This window comes from Lissotriton helveticus, chromosome 5_1, assembly GCF_964261635.1.
Source record: "Lissotriton helveticus chromosome 5_1, aLisHel1.1, whole genome shotgun sequence".
NCBI lineage: Eukaryota > Metazoa > Chordata > Amphibia > Caudata > Salamandridae > Lissotriton > Lissotriton helveticus.
This window is the reverse complement of record NC_136065.1, coordinates 143,512,404-143,533,504: the sequence shown is the minus strand read 5'-3', so window position 1 is coordinate 143,533,504 and position 21,101 is coordinate 143,512,404. Positions and strand designations below refer to the sequence as shown.

The window sequence follows — 21,101 nt, the reverse complement described above, 5'->3', positions numbered from 1 at the left end:
TTGGAATAATCTGCCATCTGATCTGCGGAAGGAGTCCAATCAGATGTCCTTCCGAAAGAAGCTGAAAACTGTTCTTTTTCAGAGGGCCTGGGGTGGCCTTTAACTCCTTTAACTCCTGGTAGGGCCCTTTAGGAATTTGTTGTGCTACCTGACAAAGCGCTTAGAGACCCCCGGGTTATAATTGTGCTATATAAATCGAATAAAATAAATAAATAAATGAGCATGGCTCGTTGGGTAAAGGGCGGCTTTTAATCAGCGTTGAGGAGGCTGCTTCTAGGGGAAAACATTCTACTGAGCATTTCCAACAGATTAACCAATGGGAGGGCAGCAACTGTCGAGGCTGCGAGTGAAACCAAAGGAGAGCCTGGACAAAAAGCGAAGATATGAGCCCTGGCTGCAAACAAAGTCTCTTTTGTGGAGAACTCCCGCCAGAACTCTACTGCTGAATGCCCTCCAATTATGGCCCCGCTGGTGGCGGGCAGCGATGAAAAGATGCTGCGCGGGCTGGATGACCCATAGGGAACGTTATCCGGGGTGTTGTCTAAAAGCTTCACTCGGTGCAGTGGCCCAGGGTAAAACAGGCCATTAATGCCCCGGGTTGTCTTTGACGATGAGTCCATGGACGAGAAAATGGAGATGTCTTAAAGTCGACAGATTTATTCATGTTACCTTTAACATACAAAATAATGAGGTCTATTATTCCAAATTCTGTAGAATTCCACAGAAGGCATGTGGAGTCCACGCAGAATAAGCTGAAGGTATTTTGTTTCTGCCTGATGCCCCGCCCCCATGCTTTTCCCTCTGTCTGCGGATGTGACATGCGCAGTGGTTTAGGTGGTCCTTTGAAGGGCGTTGCCTTTAGTTGCTCACCCTTCCAGGGTTCTGCTGCCCCAGTGGTCGCAGCAAAAATACACCCTTTGGTGTTGCAGTTTCTCTGGTGAACACTTGCTGCTAGGACAGGGGCTGGTCTCTCCGACGGAACTTCTTCAAGATCTGCGCGTTCCAGCTAGCATGATTGTTTCCTCACGTGAAATAAACATGTTCAGGAAGTAGCCAGGCTTCACTTAAGTCTCTTTTGGTAGAATGATCATGTCTTCATTCTGGTCTGTAGACAAGATGCACAGCCCATCGTGGTCTACACCTGGTGTTCCCTCGGTGACCATCATTGAGAGATTTGAGGCCGGCACAGCGGCGAGGGCAGATGCAGTCAGGGGGCACATTCTTACTGGCAATCACGATTTCAAGCAAAACTGCATACCATGGTCATATCCTAAATGCAGGGCTACTGAAACGAACTTGTGAGTTAATAGCAGACATCTTCCAAAGCATGCATTGAACTTAGGTGCAGTAGCTGCCTTGGTCATGGCTGATGCCTACAGACAGTGCCAGCATGTTCAAAGCATGTAGTGAACTTAGGTGCAATAGCTGCCTCAGTCACGGGTAAAGCCTATAGACAGTGCTGGCATGTTCAAAGCATGAAGTGAACTTGGGTGCAGTAGTCGCCCTGGTCACGGGCGATGCCTGCAGACAGTAGCGGCTTGTTAATCTACTGCTCCTTGCCCGCTAGAACATTAGATTCCCATAAATAGGTTCATATAAATATAGTTAAAAGTTAATCTACAAGCCCCGACTGCAAAGTGCTCTTGCCTACAAGGTGTGAATTGACACAAGGTGTCCCTCATGAAAAGAGCCCACCTGGCTGCTCTGAAACATCCTTTCAGACAGACTCAGCCTTATTCAGGTGACGTGTTAGGAGAGTGATGAGGCTTCAGAGGTTGGACTGATCTACTGCACATGCTCACCAACCACCATCAGTGATCGAGTGGATCCCACACACCCCCATTCTGGGGTTATAATTTCCAAACCTAATGAGAAGACGGATGTAAAACAGGCTCTAAAGATGGGGACCCCTCCTTGGGGCTCTGTCGGTGTACAGTGGACGTCAGTATGATCCATACAGACGTCGCATTTGGTCAATTTCCAAACAGATTATATTTAACATATTATTTCCGGACCCAGCTATTAGGTGGAGAATCTTGCGCATCATGTGGATCTAGAATATTTGCAAGCGCTAAAGCTATTATCGCAGGTAATTTGCCTTACCCAAAATTCTCACAGACTGACCTCAGCGGACATTTTGCCGCAGCCGGTTATCAGGAGCCTGTGCGAATACTCAAGTAAACCCATGTTGTGTGTATGTTTGCATTGTCAGGATATTCAGGCTTCCACTGTGAGACGGACATCGATGAATGTGATCCTGATCCCTGTCACTACGGGACCTGCTCCGACGGCATCTCAGATTTCACCTGCCACTGCGAGCCCGGCTACACTGGCCAACGATGTGAAATCGACGTCAACGAGTGCCAGAGCATGCCCTGCCAGAACGGAGGAGAGTGCCAGGACCGCAAAAACAGCTATGCCTGCAAGTGCCACAAAGGAACCACAGGTACCTGCCTTCTTCATCTTAATGTTCTCATGTTTTGAGCTCTGTTTTAAGGTCATCCTATGAAGGCGCTTCGAATGCCGACACCAGACAGCATTATTTTTGCACATCCTGACAATGGTCATTAGCATTGAAGAAATATCATGATGGTCTTTCTTTTGTTGTATGTGGTGGTAATTGTCATGCTATTGATTGTTATTATTTGTGTCTGCGGAGTGCGCACTGGTCTCTGACAGCTGCTGTTAACATTCCTCTCCAAAGGGGTCAATTGTGAAATCAACATGGATGACTGTGCCAGCAGCCCTTGCGACTACGGCAAATGCATCGACAGGATAAACGGCTACGAGTGCACGTGCGAGCCTGGATACACAGGTAAGACTGCCATGGAGCGGGCTCATTCTGATGCGGCTACTTACATTTGAGTGTTCACCATTGGTTGTGGTAGATCACATGTCCAGGACATTGTCCATTACACATCAGGGCAGCTCAGCTAAGCATATTGAAATGGAAATCGATAAATCCAACTTAGTCAGCACTTTCAGCCCTTTCTATGCCATACAGGAATGAAGGGCCATCAACTAGCCGCCCCTGCATGTCTACACACGGCTGCAATACTTGATTCAAGGTTTTGAACCGACATAAACTAACAAAAGAAAACCTAGTCTGCAGTACATAGGCTTAAATTTCAGGCCCAGTGCATTACAATAACTGCTTGAAACATAAAACAGTGCCTCGGGTCAGGGGCTTGAAAGAGATGTACAGTATTGTTCCCCATGAAAAGAGATGTTTTTTTAACTGGCTCATACATATTGTTTTTCGGCACTCGTATATACATGAGTGTTCGCGAACCTTAATCCATAGCTCGTTTAAGTAAAGGCCAACAAAAGTCGAGGAGAGGGCAGGTGGAAAGCTAACATATTTAATGCATGTGTATGGTGGTGGCTTTGCTTGCTATGAAAAATTGATATAAATGAGTAAAGAGTGGCAGAGTTATCAGAGTGGTTTTGGTCTTGAGGCTGCCAAAATAATCCAAGCTATTCTACACTATTGGTGTTATTTGAACTCTGCGCCTTTGACTCATATCGCTAACATTGAATAAAGGAGTGATTCTCAGGATAGAGCTTCTTTTGGTGAATTAAATCTAGACTATAATTAGAAATGGGATCGCAGGTAGTGACTTTGAGCCAGCGACGGTGCACTGAGCACAAGGTTGTTATCGCCAGACCCAAAAGACGACAAAAGGAAAGAGAAGCTCACAAACCAGGCTTCCAGCCTGTTGAAGGCTGGTGGATATCACATTGCTCGCCTTGTCAGACTGGTTCTGTTTGATCACCGCAACTCTCAAAAGGCCCCCTTTGAAAAATGAAGACCCTCTCCTCCGGCGCTTTTGCTCACCTGCGATACGGGTTCCTTAATCGTGGAGCTGCTCACCCAAAGGATGCGTATAGAGCAGGCACAAAGGGGCTTTTCTTTCCTTCATAGCCAAGGACCGCTTCCTTTAGTATTTATTTGTATGATGCTACAGGTGTTGTTTTACAAGAGAAAGACTCCCGTCGCATTTTATCCGATAGATGAGGCTCACAGTAAAGGAGAAATGCCTGCAGCATTTATTTGATAATGCGTACAATTTCTTGATGAGCATGATTTTTAATAGCCAATAAGTTGTTGAGCGATGGCCCAAGACCTTAAGCCAGTTGTGCAAGCATCTCTTGTCTGCTTACATGAGGAAGTAGATACATGTTTCCACCACTCAAATTACTTACATATTTTCTCTATACTAATTCACCACTAATCCTTTATGGGTTCCGGAGTAGCGAACTACTCATCGAAAAAGCCCTTCGACGTCTCGTATGGGGTAGTAAGCGCTATATAAATGCAATAACAATACAATGTGGTCGAGTGTGAACAGAAAGCCAAGTGTGGTTCTCAGCAGATAAACATTGGGCATCAGTTTGAACATTGACCCATAGCTGATAACAGCGAAGCCTCCTGAGATGTTTTAAGATCCAAGATTATCTTAAATCTTTTTTCCTATTTTTAGGGATCATGTGTAACATCAACATTGACGAGTGCAACTCGAACCCCTGTCACAACGGCGGCACGTGCAAGGACGGCATCAATGGCTTCACCTGTGTTTGCCCGCAGGGCTACCAGGATCCCACCTGCCATTCAGAAGTCAACGAGTGCAACAGCAACCCCTGCATTCACGGAAGATGTCATGATGGCATCAACGGGTACGTTTAGAACTTTGAGCTTTATAAATGAATACATTGACTGTGCAAGAATAGAAAGAAGTACGGTTGTCTAGAGGAGGTGGGACTTAACCATTTGGGAGCGCGAGTAAGCTCGCATTCGCTTTTAGGAAATCCTGGTGAGTCTGTCCCAACTTGATTTTGAGTCTCAAACTTCAACTACAGAAGGAAGATGCATGTTATTTTAGATTCACTATAATCTTTAAAGAAAAGTGTTCAATACAAATTTTCTGCATGCTCTTTGTTTCCACCGCTCACCGCTCCTTTCACTGTTAATACCCCAAAGAATTTTGTGTGAAGGGCAGGATTGGTTCTACTTGTCCTGACATCATCTGGAATGGTGGCATGATGGTCATTTTATATCTGCTCCAAGATGGCCGCGTCCTGTTCTACACCAGTGGCGCGAAAGAGAAGTGGCTTGCTGATGATGTTAGTGGTATTTCCTCACATCCGGGTTCCTTTTGCTGCCCTCTAGGGCAGACGGATGGAGCAGGTTGCTATGATCACTTTCTTTAGGTGTAGCAGAATGTCCCAGATGCACTAGAATCTGTGCATTCACTCAGATTAAGCTAATCATAATCTCTTTATCTGTTCCTTAAATGCAGAAGATAATCCTATTGGTTATTTAATGCAGCCACTGTGAGCTATTTAGTCTTTTTGCCCAAGAAGCCACTAATGAAGATTCACATTGTTGCACTATGCTAGTCCTCTTGCTCACGTTGACTGTGAGAGAAGACAAACACTGTTAAAGTCCTTCATTCAGTGGACCTTTGTCCTCGAAGTGGATACTTGTACCAGGAAGTGATGGCTGCATTATCTTTTCCAGCTACGCTCCTGTTTACAACTGCTCCTGTACCAGCTCCTCCTCTAACACTGAAGCAGCTCTTCCTCTCTTCAGCAGTCCTCTGATCTTGCCCTTACCATGCCCCTGAGAACTCTGCAGGAAGGGGGCTTCTTTGTACACTATTATTGCAGCAAAGTAATAACTGCATTTCCTTGAACATTGGGGAACAGAGCACAAGGCAAAGAAAAGCACCTGGGCGCTAGGAAGTTTTGATGCTTTATCCAATCAACTGCAGTTAGCATAGGTTGCTATTGGGTATTTTTTTCATCTTTGCCTTTTCGGACTACAGATATCGCTGTGACTGTGACCTGGGCTGGAGTGGTACAAACTGTGACATAAACAACAACGAATGTGACTCCAATCCCTGCATGAATGGAGGAACCTGCAAAGACATGACTAGCGGATACCTCTGCGCCTGCCGGGACGGCTTCAGTGGTAAGAGCAGCTTGTTATTTGCGATGAGTGGAAGCTGTATGGGGCTCTGTTCGGAGCCAGAAACGATAGATCTTTAGTTTGTCGGTCCACAGCATCTTGTACCGTAACCCCCATTCGGTTTTGAGCATTTCCATGGTGGCTGAAGCTGTGTGGTTGAGTACAGCTGTGGGGTTGATTCCATAGAAGGACCGCAGTGGGTAGTAACCGAATAGGCATCACGTGATATTTAGAACTGCATACTTTCTATAGCCTCACAACTATTACCACGATCAGGAATGTTTAGGAAAGAGCTGAAGAGACCCCCCCATTAACAAACAATATCACAACACAGTAGCATTCCACCCCAGCTCTCAGAGACCAGCTTTCCTTCCAGTTACTCGTTGACTGTATCTTTTCCTTTGACCCTGTACTGCGCTCTGCAAACGTTCGGCTTGTTTTGCGCAAAACAAATACCCCATACAAAAATTTGTACTCACAGTATTGTTGGAAGCAATACAGTTGCATTCTCCCAACATCCAAAAGAAAGATTAATGAAGAGTTTTAAGCCCACCAAGGGTTTCAAAGAGTTTCAAGCCCATCAAAAGACCAAAAGCCATAAAATTTAGTGTTGTTTCAATGACGTAAAGACTGCAACAACACTGCATTTTGAGGCTTTAAAATAAATATATATATATGGCATCAAAAGATAGAGCAATTTCTGTTACCATATTTTCTACCAAACATATAAAGGACACAATGAATAGGTATAGAGACTTTGAGCAAGCAGGGAACAGACTGCTAGAACGTTTGTGAAGAATTGAGCTTACTCCAAGCATGAACATAAAGTTATCATGTGGTACCATTTTTACATGTTTTTCTTGAAATGTCTGCATCTACCTTAACACCACTGATAAACAGATAATCCTCCCAATTGCTTTTTGACTAGTGGTTTACTTTGTGCCTTTTCATTACAGGACCCAATTGTCAAACTAACATTAATGAGTGTGCTTCTAACCCGTGCCTGAATCAGGGAACCTGCATTGATGACGTGGCAGGGTACAACTGTAACTGCCTGCTGCCGTATACTGGTAAGGATGGAGCGTCAACTGAGGGCAGTGTTGGTGCTAATATTCTGAGGACATGAGGTTACTTACCAGGCCTAAGTGATATTCACAAATACACCCAGGAACACACACTTGCAGCTGGTCTCTGAATGCAGATGTAGGGTTTGCAGCATAAGGGTGGCCTGGCCCTGCTATTCCCATATAGCATGGTTAAAGAGGTCCTTCCATGAATTTGGAACCAGGGGGCATGCTTACACCTCTTTGGATTTCATTAGCTCTAATGAGTCACATGGGGGAGGAACTGGTGTAGCAGACCGTGTGTTGGGTCTAACATCTCCACCCAACTTTAGAGAAGAAATGCTAGTTTGTACACCAAAGCTCCCGACTTACAAAAGCAGTAATGTACTCGTACCTGCAATGTAGACGGGCATTTTTCTCACCTGCCCCCATTGAGCTTTTCTCAGGAAAGTCATGAACCTAGGCCGGTCAACATGCATGAGAAGTGAATTAGTTACATTTTCTTGTAATATTGCAGTTATTTTGTAGCTCATAACTACTATTGCCAGATTACTCCATGTCCTTAAGGGACACTATGCGCAGGACTGACCTTTCGTTTTTACAACCAACTCCATGCCAGATGTTGCAGATTGTGTTCACATCAATTGGTCTCAGCTGCCACTTTACCATCATGTATTAAAGGAAAGCCCAGGACTGGCTTTGCTGGTGACTTCAAGTCATGTTTTTTTATTTGATTTGATTGTTTTTGCTTTCCTATAGTACTCGATGCTGCTTGGTCATTGATTCAATCATATTGTTTCTCTACATATAATTCTCATCTCTATAATCACACAATATCCTTCTTTATCTAGTTAGGAACCCTTTTGCTGAATCTCGCACAGGTTCAGGTGTGTTCGACTGAGGCCATGAATCCTATCGAACAAAAAAGAGCTTTCAAGTCAGAGGGCAGACTTCTTTTTTTTTTTTACACCTTTTTGCGTCAAGCACCTTATTCTGAGCTGACAAGTGGCCTCATACCATGTCTAAAATCTTAAGCTCTCCAAACCTTTTTTCTCCCGCAACACTTTTCATTCTGCGACGTTTCCCATAAGCAGAATGGACCTACAAATTACATCATGGAAGGTACAGTTGGTAAAGCCTGGACTGGCTAAAAATGAAACACATGGCATGGGGCGACTGGGCAGCTATGTGAGGCAGATCAAGTTGGCGTCCTTTGCATTTCATGCTAAATAGGCGGGATTGCAAACGTTAAAAAAGCAGAACCCCCGCGACCGATTAGGAAGTATCAGAACGCGTTGTGCATATTTCAGCAATGGAATAACATTTTCCATAGCGCAGAGAGACTCTTTTCCCCCTGCAAATGATGCAAACTGTTATTCAAGAAAACACAGCAATAGGGTGTTAAAGTTTTATGTTAGGGAGGAGAAGCAAACTGGCCCTACATTTTGGAAAAATACACATCAAATCATTGGAATAACAGCCTGGAGATTGTGGCGGGCTGGGAATAGCGGCTGACCCGGTTGTGAGGCTCACTTCCTGCCTCCTCTCGCAGAATGGCAACATATGCACAATTGCAGGAAGCTGTGTCGAGTTTCCTGTCTCTGCTGGTTACCGTAGAAACCAGTAGAGTAAAAAAAAAAAGTCACTGGAAAAATCACAGAAGGCCTCCTTAGAAGATAACAGCTGACAAGTAGCATACATTTCCTCATTTCTTTTATCCCTTTCACATATTTGTAAACACAAGAGCTATAGTCGGTTCTTTTGCATGTTCCGTAACATAGCCTAACACAGATGTTGGTTCCATGTTCGTCAAGGTAAAATAAGGCAAGTCCAACTGTGCTTTTACTGTCTGTTGGCATATATGAACAGTATTATTTTAACATTTATGATCCTTTACATTACCTGCTTTTAGGCCACATTTACAAGGGGGTGTTGTCTGTTTACTTATATGGTCGGTAAATCAATGTACCGCTCATCGTCACAAACTAAAGCATTGGTGGTAAGTTTAATTAATGTCTTGAGGGTCCTTCAGAGGAGCCCAACATTGAAACACAACTAGGATTTTTGGACAGACCCCTTGCAGATCAGAAATATGGAAAACCCGTCTTGTCGCCATTTGAACTTTAGCTTGGCTTTCCACTGTGTGGCCGCTCCCATTATACGATTATACAGGTTGACTTTTCATTGCAGGTCCCACATGCGGGGAGGTCTTGGCTCCATGCTCTGATAACCCATGTAAGAACGGAGGCGAATGCCGGGAATCTGATGATTACGAGAGCTTCTCCTGCTCCTGTCCTGCTGGCTGGCAAGGTATTGTGAGAGTTATTTACTGAATGGGGCTGTTTCCCAAAAGTGCATTAACGAGTGAGTGCATGTTCGTCTTTTTGTGCAGATCATGTATGTAGATCATATATGCTGCTGTATGTGTATGGGTTACTTAAGATTTTTGCTGTAAAACGACTGTGTCTCTTAACTGCAGTACGTTTTTGCTCTTGACGAAATTTTGTTTCACATCCTACAAGATTGTTCTTCTTCTCCAAACCTTTACCTGCTTTTCTAAAAAGGCTGGGGTATATGGCTGTCTTGTTAGAACTCTGGTATGTTTTACAGTCTCGGGTCTAGAAGAGAGGGTGGTGCACCTAAGTGGAAAGGCCTTTTTCTTGGTCTGTTAAACCTATTGTTAACGACGCTTTAAAATATACATAGGGTAGGCCTTGGCTCTACCTAGTGGAATATTACTTTCTTACCGCATGTTGGCGGCTGGTTATATCAGTCCACATCCTATTGTTGAAGTACACTGAATCATCACACACTATATCCTTTATATCATAGATGCATTGTATACAGAAAGCTATCTTTTTTTCCTTTCATTGCAGCCTCCTTTTAAAAAACTTTTGCTATATCTATTGGCTTTGCCAACGCTTGTTCTTGAAAGTAGCCCTTCCTCAAAGTAATGTCACATTGTTTTGTATGCTAAATAAATATTACCTTAAATGCTTCAGGATTACATATTTGGATTATTGCATATTCTAGTGTTTTTAATTGGGGAACAGACATGAGCTCTAGAAGTAGTTCCGCGTTGAAGAAAACCTTCCTCAGTCTAATGTTTTTTTACAGACGATGTCATTTGTTTACACTGTTTCTTCTGTGGGATTTATGGAGAATTCTGCAATCTGCATGAGTTTTTCTTGCGTGCATGAAAATGACGCGACTGAAAGCGTTAACGCCGAGTGCTCAGCAAATCCTGCATATGATTTTCTTGAAGATGTAGGTGAATGTTGCTGCTGAACAGTGGACCCTTGTTTCGGCCACTGCATAATCTGCAAGGGACTCAGATGAAAGAGATTCCTGTGTCAAGTAATCGGATAGCTTAAAGCATTCCTTTGGAAATGCAGTCGCTCTTTAATCCTGAATAGACATTCGGTACCAGTTGTCTGCTGCACTAATGTCTGGTCCTTCCCTTGTTGAATACAAGCCTGTCCTGAACATTGGTGTTTTTTAGCAGCCTGAATGCTAACTCACCCTGCCCTTTTCTCATTTTCCTTAGGCCAAACATGTGAGATTGATATCAATGAATGTGTCAAAAGTCCCTGCAGGAATGGCGCGGCGTGTCAGAACACAGATGGGAGCTACCGGTGCAACTGCAAAGCTGGCTACTCTGGCCGCCATTGCGAGACGGACATAGATGACTGTCTGCCTAGTGAGTGGTCACTTAAAGTAATAGTGGTTAATTTACAATTGTGCAAAGAGGGATTGATGCAAAATGATGCTGGAGTAATTTGGACCACAAATTGTGGTTCCTGGATCTCTTTTAAAGGGTGCCATAAATCAATGTTTAGACTGGCATTGGCCTGTGACACAAGTGTTTGAGTTGATGAATTTTCAAACAGAATATGTCTTTGCCAGGGGAGCCTTTTAACTTGTCACCAGGCTTTAGTATGTTACAGGGTTTGTTGTTTTGCAGTGGCTTCTAGTTGGTGTGAGACTCAATGTCATTGTTTGTGCTTTGCCCAGATGTCTGCTAGACTTGCGATCCTAGATTTCCTGTATCCACATTAAAATATGGCATGCCCCACTCAGAGCTACAGAAAACAAGCCTACACGGCCATCTCAATGTCACAAACCTAACAGTGGTAGCAGGCATTTTGGTGAACTGGGTACAGAGCTCCAGATTTTGCTTCCATCTCTGCACCATGAGATCAAAAATAAGGGCTTGCTCAATTTGAGCAGGTGGTTGTAAGTGGAGCCCACCTGAACTTATTTGTGGGGACTGGCACTTACTTTCCTTTATAGGACTTAGACCCAGAGCAAGAGGGAGAAAAACACAAAAGAAGGAGGAAGAAAAAGAAGCAAAAAACAATCACAATTGGAAACATTAAGGGTTGAAAAAGAGGCATGAGGTTAGGGTCACGGCTTTGCTGCCTTGGTATTGAGCAATACCAACATCCGGGTGAGGGGCTTCTGACGAAAAGTTTGGGACTAGGCACTTAATATTTTTTACAGATTAAATACTGGGGAACACATTAAGATCTGGCCCTTCTCGTTTGGTTTCTGAGAGCATGGTGTACTGTTGACGCCCTTCATTCAGTGGTTTTATGCTTTTTGCATGCTGTAAACCCTAATGCATTCTGAGGCCCTCCCTCTGGTTGTCTGTCCTAATGAGCTAGATTGTAGGGAATCGGTGTGGTGTCTGCATTGAATTGAAATGTTGACTTCATTTTGTTTGTTGACCTGTTTCAGATCCTTGTCACAGTGGAGGTTCGTGCTCTGATGGCGTCAACGCGTTCTTTTGCAACTGCCTCGCCGGGTTCCGCGGGCCCAAGTGTGAGGAGGATATCAACGAGTGCGCTAGCAACCCCTGCAAAAACGGGGCCAACTGCACCGACTGCGTGAATAGCTACACATGCACCTGCCCATCAGGGTTCAGCGGGATTCATTGTGAAAACAACACCCCTGACTGCACTGAGAGGTACAAAGTTACACATCTTTTCTTTCAAAGCCATACACCTCAAGCACATAGGGTGGGCCACTTTCCTGCCAACCAAACCAGTTCAGGTTTGGAATATGTAGGCGGCACATATGGAGCCTGCAAGCGCCTCGCCTTGCAGTTTTACAAGACTTGTGTTAACGTACAACAAACCACAACACAAACCACAATCTGAGATTCATTCGCAGAGTGTGCATTTACTATTGTGAGTGCTGAGGGGAAATAGACCTCTGAACAGTGGATAACTTTGAACGTGTCCAGATGTTTGTGGGATAAGCATGGCAAGCACTACAATTCTTGGGTAATCATGTGGGTTAGGAGAGAGTTTAGAGAGTTTACATTTACAGATGTGCATGTGCGGTTCTGTAACGATTCCCTCTACAGCTTGTCAAAAATAGTACGCCCATTCCTTTCTATCTCTTTACACATGCCACAACGTTTCCTTGGATGGGAATATGAACTTATTAGATAACCACTGGCAGAGAATGTTGGAAAGTGGAAAAGTCATGGGTTTAATTGTCAAAGTTTTCATAGAAACTTGCCTATGAAACTTAAAATGGAAAAGGCAGTGAAACATGCGCAGGTCATACACCCCAAAAATTCAGAATGCAAGGGTTAGGATAGTAGAATTAGATCTTCTCCCAGAAGAGCATAGGGGAAATGGTGGAAAATAAAATATTAATGGTCAAGGTATCTTAGTGGTAACAAAAATATAATTTTGGGTCATTTGAAAATAACTTTATTAAGAAACAATATGGGAGTAGTAATTCCACTTTACAGTGTACTGGGAAACCTGTTTATTATATTCTGTTCCTTAGTATAAACTACTTTATATAATCAACACCTATAAATATGTATTCATTTAATGTGAAACCTAAGTTAGAAATACTTCTTCAAAAATAATGTTCTGGTCAGTTTTGTCACCAAGGCAGAGTTGGAAAGTTGTGTCAAACAAGATAATTTGGGAATAGTGAGAAAATGAATGCAAGGTATGGAGGGTTCTAATTTAGGAAGAAAGACTAAAAGAGTGTAATGTTGCTATTGTCCAAAATGTAGAACTATAAATCCTTTTAGGATAGTAGTAGACTATAGCATGTTAAGACTAGGTTATTGTTCAGCCACCAGCCTTGGCCGTCATAACTGATCAGCCTTCAAACACATCCTCAGTAAAGTTCCACATTGGCAGTTCCTTCATGCCCTCTAATGTAGGTTTCAGTAAGGAAGCCACTGCATTTCATAGCTTGTGAAACCAATTGGACATCAAGGTGGGGCGGGGGGGCTGTTGGACTTGGACACCATTCTGTAATAATGCTTTGAAGATGCCATGGCTACCAGCACTAAAAGGCCTGCATTTCTCTGGTTTCAGCTCTTGCTTCAATGGTGGCACTTGCATAGATGGCATTAACACGTTTACCTGCCGGTGCCCAGCTGGCTTCATAGGAAGTTACTGCGAGCATGACGTCAACGAGTGTGACTCCAAGCCGTGTCTGAATGGTGGGACTTGTCAGGACAGCTATGGGACCTACAAATGCACCTGTCCCCAGGGTTACACCGGCCTGAACTGCCAGGTAGGCATGCATGTAATGGACTGTAACTTACTAAAGGACACGCACTCTTCCCTTTCACCCATTGGTCCACTCAATGGAGAAGCCAATAAATGAATTGTTGTTCCTATATCTCCTGTGGCTATGGAAGAAGTACCTACTTCCTGTAGCATTTCCATGTGTTACTGCTGTTTTTATTTTATATCTAAAATGGTGGGGTTGTGCTCTTCATAGCACCCACACACTAACACAAATGTGCAATTTGATTGTTCTCCCTCCAGAATCTTGTGCGCTGGTGTGATTCCTCCCCATGCAAGCATGGAGGCAAGTGCTGGCAAACCAACAACCTGTACCGCTGCGAGTGCAACAGCGGCTGGACTGGGCTCTACTGCGACGTGCCCAGCGTGTCTTGCGAGGTAGCTGCTAAACAGCAAGGTAAATAGAGTGCGACTCTAAAAGCTTGGGCTGAGGCTTGCAGACTTTGCTTGAATCATAATCCAATAGAAGTACAAAAAATCTACTCCTGAAACCTCGTAGATTCCGGAAAGAGAAAACATACAAGCCTCCTTTTCAGGAATGGCACCCAGGATCTGGAATGCGCTCCCCCCTGAAACCAGGCTTATCTCCTCCACTGCACTCTTCAAGAAAGAGGTGAAAACCATCCTTCTGGCCAAGATCTCCTGAACCTCATAGGTGCTGGATCAGAGACTCTGCATTGCTTTGTACCACTGTTCACATTGTCCTTTGGCACTATACTTCTACTTGATGGGGACACTACTACGCTACTCTCGTCTACCGACCAATATAGGATACACGCTGGTTTACTGATCCACTCTCCCGTTGCCCTCACTCAGTGTTCTCTCTATACTATAACACTGGTATAAGCCATCCACACACCCAAGGTGTACCTGAACACCCCTGTAGTGGGATCAATGACTTGTGCTGTCTTATATTACTTGTTTACCTGATTGTATATTGATATATTTTATGTATGTTATTATTATTACCATGTTAATGACTATTACACTGCTCCCATTATCTCTGTTCATTCCTACTGCCCCTACCCTGTCTACGTGAAGCGCTCTGATATCTGTAAGGATCTTGTTCGCGCTATATAAAACTTTGAATAAATAAATAAATAAATAAATACCACCAACCCTCTTGGTGGAGACTCTGCTGAATATTGTGTGTGTGATCACATGCGTGCCATAGAGTGTCATACTAGCGAGCTTCTAATTCAACCAAACTACTCCCGTAGCCAAGGAAACACTTGCAGTTACTTTTTTTTTGCATTTAGAATTTTGAAAAGAGTGCTAGACATTGATGGAATCACCAATGACTTAAATAATTGTTCTCGATTCTACTTTGTGGATATTATAATATCCCTTCCATCCAGAAACTTTGTTTGTACATGATTGGATGTAAGGGCTGCTAATCCTTTAGTGATCCTCTGTGTTTCTCAGCCGTTGACCATTCTTTTCCAATTCTAGGAGTCGACGTGGCCAATCTGTGCAGGAACTCTGGCCTTTGCGAAGACACGGGCAACACTCACCACTGCCGGTGCCAGGCCGGGTACACCGGGAGCTACTGCGAGGAGCAAGTCGACGAATGCTCACCCAACCCTTGCCAGAATGGCGCCACCTGCACAGACTATCTCGGAGGTTATTCTTGTGAGGTAAGACATTACCCTACTTTCACAAGCTGATGAAATTAGTAGGTAGAGAAAGGCACTACTGTGATCCTTCCACATGCAGATGTGATGGTAGTGAAATAGTAGTCCAGGTACCAAAGTGGTTATAATGTTCATGCTATAGAAATACCATGAATAGCTTAGAAGATATCTGAATATTTGAAATACTCAGGCAACTCCTAAACAAGAGCAATGCATATCATTAAATATCCCACTATCCACCTTAATAGTTATCCTTGTTATTGATCATATTTTAAATGTCCAAGTCTAAACCATGTCACATCAGATCACAGAAATGTTAAACTTAAAAATGCAAGCCTTTTAATTTAAATCCAAAAGCTTTCGAACCATTGAGAGGTTATAACACAATGTCTCCTTCTGCAAGAAAGTGGAAGGCGTTTACCATGATTGTGGTGTATCAAATAAAATTGAATTTGTAGCTGCAATGCATTATGACTTTTCATTTTGCACACTGGTCATGCATCCAATATAAAGAAAGCTTAACCATAACATGCTTCTTTGCGTTGTCTTCTTACAGTGTGTACCTGGCTATCACGGGATTAACTGCTCACAGGAGATCAATGAATGCCAGTCTCACCCCTGCCAGAATGGAGGAACCTGCATCGACCTCGTCAATACCTACAAATGCTCTTGTCCCAGAGGAACACAAGGTGATTATGAATATCCAAGGCAGTATTATGCATGCAGACCTGGGGCATGACTGCAAGTGCCATTGCTGGTCGCCATGTTTACTTAGTATCACCAGCGGGGAAAGGATACGTGTTGAAAACCCTGGCGACTAGGTCACGTGCCCTTACAACAGCATAAGCCTAACACAGCCTTACACAGCACGCACTTTGGTGCATTGCCATACCTAGTCTAACTGTGAGTATTAGGGTTTGGTGAAAAATAACCATTCCAGTGCTACTTCTGCTCCCTTCGTATGGGCTCCTCTTGTTTTTCTACTGCCGGCTGCGCGAAGCTGAACAAAGCAGTGGGTGAAAGAGGACCAGGAAGATGTTGAATTGTAGCAAGCCTAGATAAGCTTTGAGGATCCTTGTCTGCCATCAATAGCCATATTTTGGAATGTGCCCCAGTGTAGTTCTGTACTCTACTATTAAAGGGACATGGCTGTATAAATCATAACAAAAGTTCACTTTACCCAACCTTGCATCTCAAACAATCACCAGTCATGGTCATCGTGGAATGCAGCTGTGTTTGATGACAACACCAGGTGTTTTGAGGTGTATTGTGACATCATTCACTGGATTTCACATACCACACTGTGGTCTCCATCACTAAAATGTATGTCACTTTGAAAGAATAGAACATACAATGCGTTGACACTTTTATCTGTCTGTCCCTTCTTAACATTAGGGGTGCACTGTGAAATCAATGTTGACGACTGCAATCCTTTCTTCGATCCCGTCAACCATGAGCCGAAGTGCTTCAACAATGGCAAGTGCGTTGACCGGGTTGGGGGTTATAATTGCAATTGCCCACCTGGCTTCGTTGGCGAGCGCTGTGAAGGAGATGTCAACGAATGCCTGTCCAACCCATGCGACCCCCGAGGAACTCAGAACTGCATTCAGCTGGTTAATGATTACAGATGCGAGTGTCGACATGGATATTCAGGTAAGCAGAGCTTATTTCTGCGTTACGCCAAGCACCGTACACCTTTCTGGCCAGTTCCCTTTAATAATCATCTCATTTTTATCCAGGACGACGCTGCAACACAGTGGTTGATGGATGCAAGGGCAAGCCATGTAAAAATGGTGGAACATGTTCTGTTGCGAGTAACACAGATCGCGGATTCATCTGTAAATGCCCACCTGTAAGTAACTATGTTTCAGTGTCTAGTAATATTACAGAAATGCCACTGTAGAAGTTTGAGGTCTTTGGGGGGTTGCGAGGTTTATGCACTTAAAAATGTACTTCCTGAGCGAAATGTGTTGTGCCCTGAAGTTTCATCTGTAGGATGAGGCCAAGAGAGGATGAAGCATGTCCAGAATAGATTGTCTTCCGGTTCAGAGGGGACAGGATGTGACCACTAGTTCCATGTATACCAAATATACTGCATAGCTGTTCAGTGCTACATCAAAGTGTTTGCAAATTGCCACCTGGGCGACTATCTCCTTTTATAATCCCAGTTCTGTCGACATGGGTTAGAATATTAATAGTAAAGTTCTGACCTGTGGAACTTTGGAAGGGCGTGGGGGGTGGGGCGTGGGGGGGGGGTGTTACAGCTCTTGTAATGTAATGCAATATAAGGTGGATTTGTAAAGCACTTCTTGTCACCCGCGAAGGTATCCAAGGGAATGTATGATGTTACAACGCATGCTTTTACCACGCATGCTGTTACAACGCAAGTATTACAATGCAAACCTTTACAACGCATAGCGCTTTGGGGTGCTGGATAGTGAATAGTTTAATTTACTATTCCAACTCCAGTCATCGTGGACACTAGGGAAGGTGTTGGATAGTAAATTAAAACTATTCCCTATCCTAGAGCGCCCCCCAGTGTAATGCGTTGTAAAGGTTTTCGTTGTAATACTTGCGTTGTAACAGCACTGCGTGGTAAAAGTATTGTTGTAAAGGATGTTTCCCGTATCCGGGTGCTGAGAGAAAAAAGCTGACAAAAAACAACACTATCTAGTTGTTGCTAACAAAATCACTTGAATGTTTGTAGAAACCCATCAAATGTTTGGGGGAAGATGTGAAAAATAATACTTTTCATTGTATTTGCAGGGCTTTGATGGAGCTATCTGCCAATACGATTCACGGTCCTGTGGCAATCTCCCCTGCCTGCATGGCGGAACCTGCGTCCGCACCCACCAAACCTCGCAGTGCATGTGCACCGCTGCCTACACCGGTCCCCAGTGCCAGTACCCCGTCAGCAGCCCCTGCAACTCAAGCCCTTGTTACAACGGGGGCACGTGCAAATTTGTTCCTGAAGCCCCGTTCTATCAGTGTATGTGCCCCGTGAAATTCAATGGCCTCTACTGCCATATTTTGGATTTTAAGTTCAGTGGGGGCGTTGGGCAGGACATCATTCCGCCCGAAATCGAAGAGCCGTGTGATATCCCAGTGTGCGCATCCTCTGCCGGGAACAAGATCTGCAACACCCAGTGCAACAACCATGCATGCGGCTGGGACGGTGGCGACTGTTCCTTAAATTTCAATGACCCCTGGAAGAACTGCACTCAGTCCCTACAGTGCTGGAAGTATTTCAACGATGGCAAGTGCGACTCGCAGTGCAACAACGCTGGATGCCTCTACGATGGTTTTGACTGTCAGAAAGAGGAAGTTCAGTGCAAGTAAGTGAGATTTTGGCTTTATTCTGGGCTACTCAGAGAACACCTTCTTGTGCATTCCGTTTATTGGCTGGTCACTTCATCAACCAATATATGCATCTGTTTTTCTAGTTTTGCCTTTGTGCATGTTCAGAAATAGTTTGTTCTGATAACTTTCTCGAAAAACCTCGTGCAGCGAATTGTACATTTCTTGGTAATTTGTATTTTTAGTCGTAAAAACTAGCTATAGAGTTTATTATACAACCACTGTTCTGTAAATTTGTCATTTTCTATGTCAGAATTTGGCCTATGAACACTAATATTTAACTAGTATTGATCCAAGGATATTTTCCGATGAACAGATTTTCAGCTCTGATTTGCCATTAACAGCGTAAAAACAATGACACTTGCCTTAAGCATTCTGCCCTGCACCTCTGAACAGAACCTCTTCTAGGTCCATGCACTTATTTCAAGTTCAATGGATTTAATCAAAAGCTCTGTTGGTTAGCATCTATTTGAGCTTTTGTAGTGGTACTTCAATTCTGGCCTCTCCAAGGGTAGATTCCAATAAACATAGACCTCTTCAGACTCAGTGAGGGAAAGTAGTTATTTCCAGTTGGTTCTCTCACAATACATTTGAAAAACGCTGACACTAATGGAAAATTAAAAAATTCAGTCTGCTTTTCGTTCAATCAGATTTTAGTATTTGTTACCTCATTGTGATGTAATATTATAGGCAGATCAGTTTTTCATTGGTATGTTTTTATAATGTATGGGCAAAGAAAGATGATTAAAAACCTAAATGCCTCTTTTTTTTCCAGCCCTTTGTATGATCAATACTGTAGGGATCATTTTCAAGATGGCCACTGTGACCAGGGATGTAATAATGCAGAATGTGAATGGGATGGTTTGGACTGCTCCAACAACATGCCCGAGAAGCTTGCTGATGGCACCCTGGTTATCGTGGTCCTCACACCTCCCGAACAATTGCAGAATAACTCCTTTAACTTCCTGCGAGAGCTGAGTCGAGTCCTTCACACGAACGTAGTGTTCAAGAAGGACAGCAAAGGCGAGTACATGATAATCCCATATTACGGAAGTGATGAAGAGCTGACTAAACACCACATCAAGAGGTCGACTGAAACCTGGTCAGACGTCTCCACGGATGTCTTCAATAAAGTAAAAATGTCCCTCTATACGTCATCCAATGGGAGGCACCGCAGAGAGTTGGATCAAATGGAAATCAAAGGGTGAGTAAACCATTTGATCAGAAAATATCATTTTAGAATATGGCATCAACAGTAAAACTAAACCTGGGTTTAGTTTTGATTTGACTTAAATGGATGTTTCAGATTTCTCGCACCTTCTGAGCCTATAGAAATGAGGTTTGATGGCTTAGGCCGAAGGGATACTTCCTTGATTGAAAAAATATCATTTCCACAACACAAGAACCAGTTGAGTTACTGAGATTGACTTGCATTGACATCCAGTGAGTAAGATTTTGAGGTTGTTGGTTGGTACTGGTGATCTAGATTTCTGAATTTTGGAACTTGCGGAAAGACGGGACGGTGACCATGCAATTTTATCCATGCATATGATAATGCTTGTATTTTTACCATGAAATATGCGCACACTGTGGCCAGAATCCTAGTAATTAACCCATAGTTTGATTACTGTTGGTGGTATTTGTACTCACTCTCACAACGTTTCTTTTGAATCCCTGTGCATTTCTGCCTCCTAATGGTGCTCTCTCTTGCAGAACACACCTGGCAGTGTACCTAGTTGGTAGAGGTCGTTGGTACTTCACTTACTCTGAGCTAATGTGCACATTCCTAAACATGTCTGCCATTTCTGTGATCCAAATTGACAAGACAATAAACAGCAGGTGAAGTCCTGCTGTGGCAACACGCTGCTGCTGGATGTCCCAATTGCCCGTTGCCTTATCATGCTCTGATTAACTATCAATCTGATCCAAGAACATGTCAAGTGCACATCCATATTTATCGGCTATTCAGCAATCGGGAAAATCTGAATATTGGCAGATTCTGATTGGTTGAAGGACTGTCTATTACTATGGACTTAAGCAGATGCACACAAGAGAAAACATGTTCATTTTGCACAAACAAAATGTCCAGTGCATGTATGACACAGAACACAGAAGATAAATGTGAAGCTTCTGACTTTGTCTACCCATAGAAATGTATACCGGAGTATAACAGAGCACGCTAACCTCTGCAGCATAGAGCACAGCTGTGTCGAGCAAGGCAGCCTTGTGTGCACACCCGCTCAAGGGATGGCACGACCAGCAGGCTAGTCTCTATAGATATGGCACTGTGTGGAGTTATGGCATAATGTGGCATGGAACATGTGGATGCTGCGCTGCAAGACAATGAGTACATCTGGGCCCAGTGTGTAAGCCAATCTGACTGGTCTCGCTCAACCAATCAGAAGGGCTTTAACACCCCATGCTGTGCTAAAGCAGCTATGTGGTCCAAAATAGTGCACGGCATCAACGAGCACTGCAGCGCATTAAATACGGGCTGGCTGGGGGG

General features: G+C 43.7%; 1 protein-coding gene across 1 annotated transcript in view; it reads left to right on the top strand.

Moving 5' to 3' along the window:
- NOTCH1 (notch receptor 1) overlaps positions 1 to 21,101 on the top strand; it is a 101,120-nt gene that overhangs the window by 66,450 nt on the left and 13,569 nt on the right. Inside the window, exons 11-26 of the mRNA XM_078641922.1 lie at positions 2,213 to 2,446; positions 2,705 to 2,815; positions 4,485 to 4,677; positions 5,829 to 5,974; positions 6,928 to 7,041; positions 9,226 to 9,345; positions 10,583 to 10,735; positions 11,776 to 12,004; positions 13,389 to 13,590; positions 13,848 to 14,001; positions 15,057 to 15,241; positions 15,795 to 15,927; positions 16,634 to 16,891; positions 16,978 to 17,090; positions 18,005 to 18,573; positions 19,371 to 19,799. Coding sequence (XP_078498048.1) covers positions 2,213 to 2,446; positions 2,705 to 2,815; positions 4,485 to 4,677; positions 5,829 to 5,974; positions 6,928 to 7,041; positions 9,226 to 9,345; positions 10,583 to 10,735; positions 11,776 to 12,004; positions 13,389 to 13,590; positions 13,848 to 14,001; positions 15,057 to 15,241; positions 15,795 to 15,927; positions 16,634 to 16,891; positions 16,978 to 17,090; positions 18,005 to 18,573; positions 19,371 to 19,799 — 3,343 coding nt within the window. The remainder of the gene's footprint in view (positions 1 to 2,212; positions 2,447 to 2,704; positions 2,816 to 4,484; positions 4,678 to 5,828; positions 5,975 to 6,927; positions 7,042 to 9,225; positions 9,346 to 10,582; positions 10,736 to 11,775; positions 12,005 to 13,388; positions 13,591 to 13,847; positions 14,002 to 15,056; positions 15,242 to 15,794; positions 15,928 to 16,633; positions 16,892 to 16,977; positions 17,091 to 18,004; positions 18,574 to 19,370; positions 19,800 to 21,101) is intronic.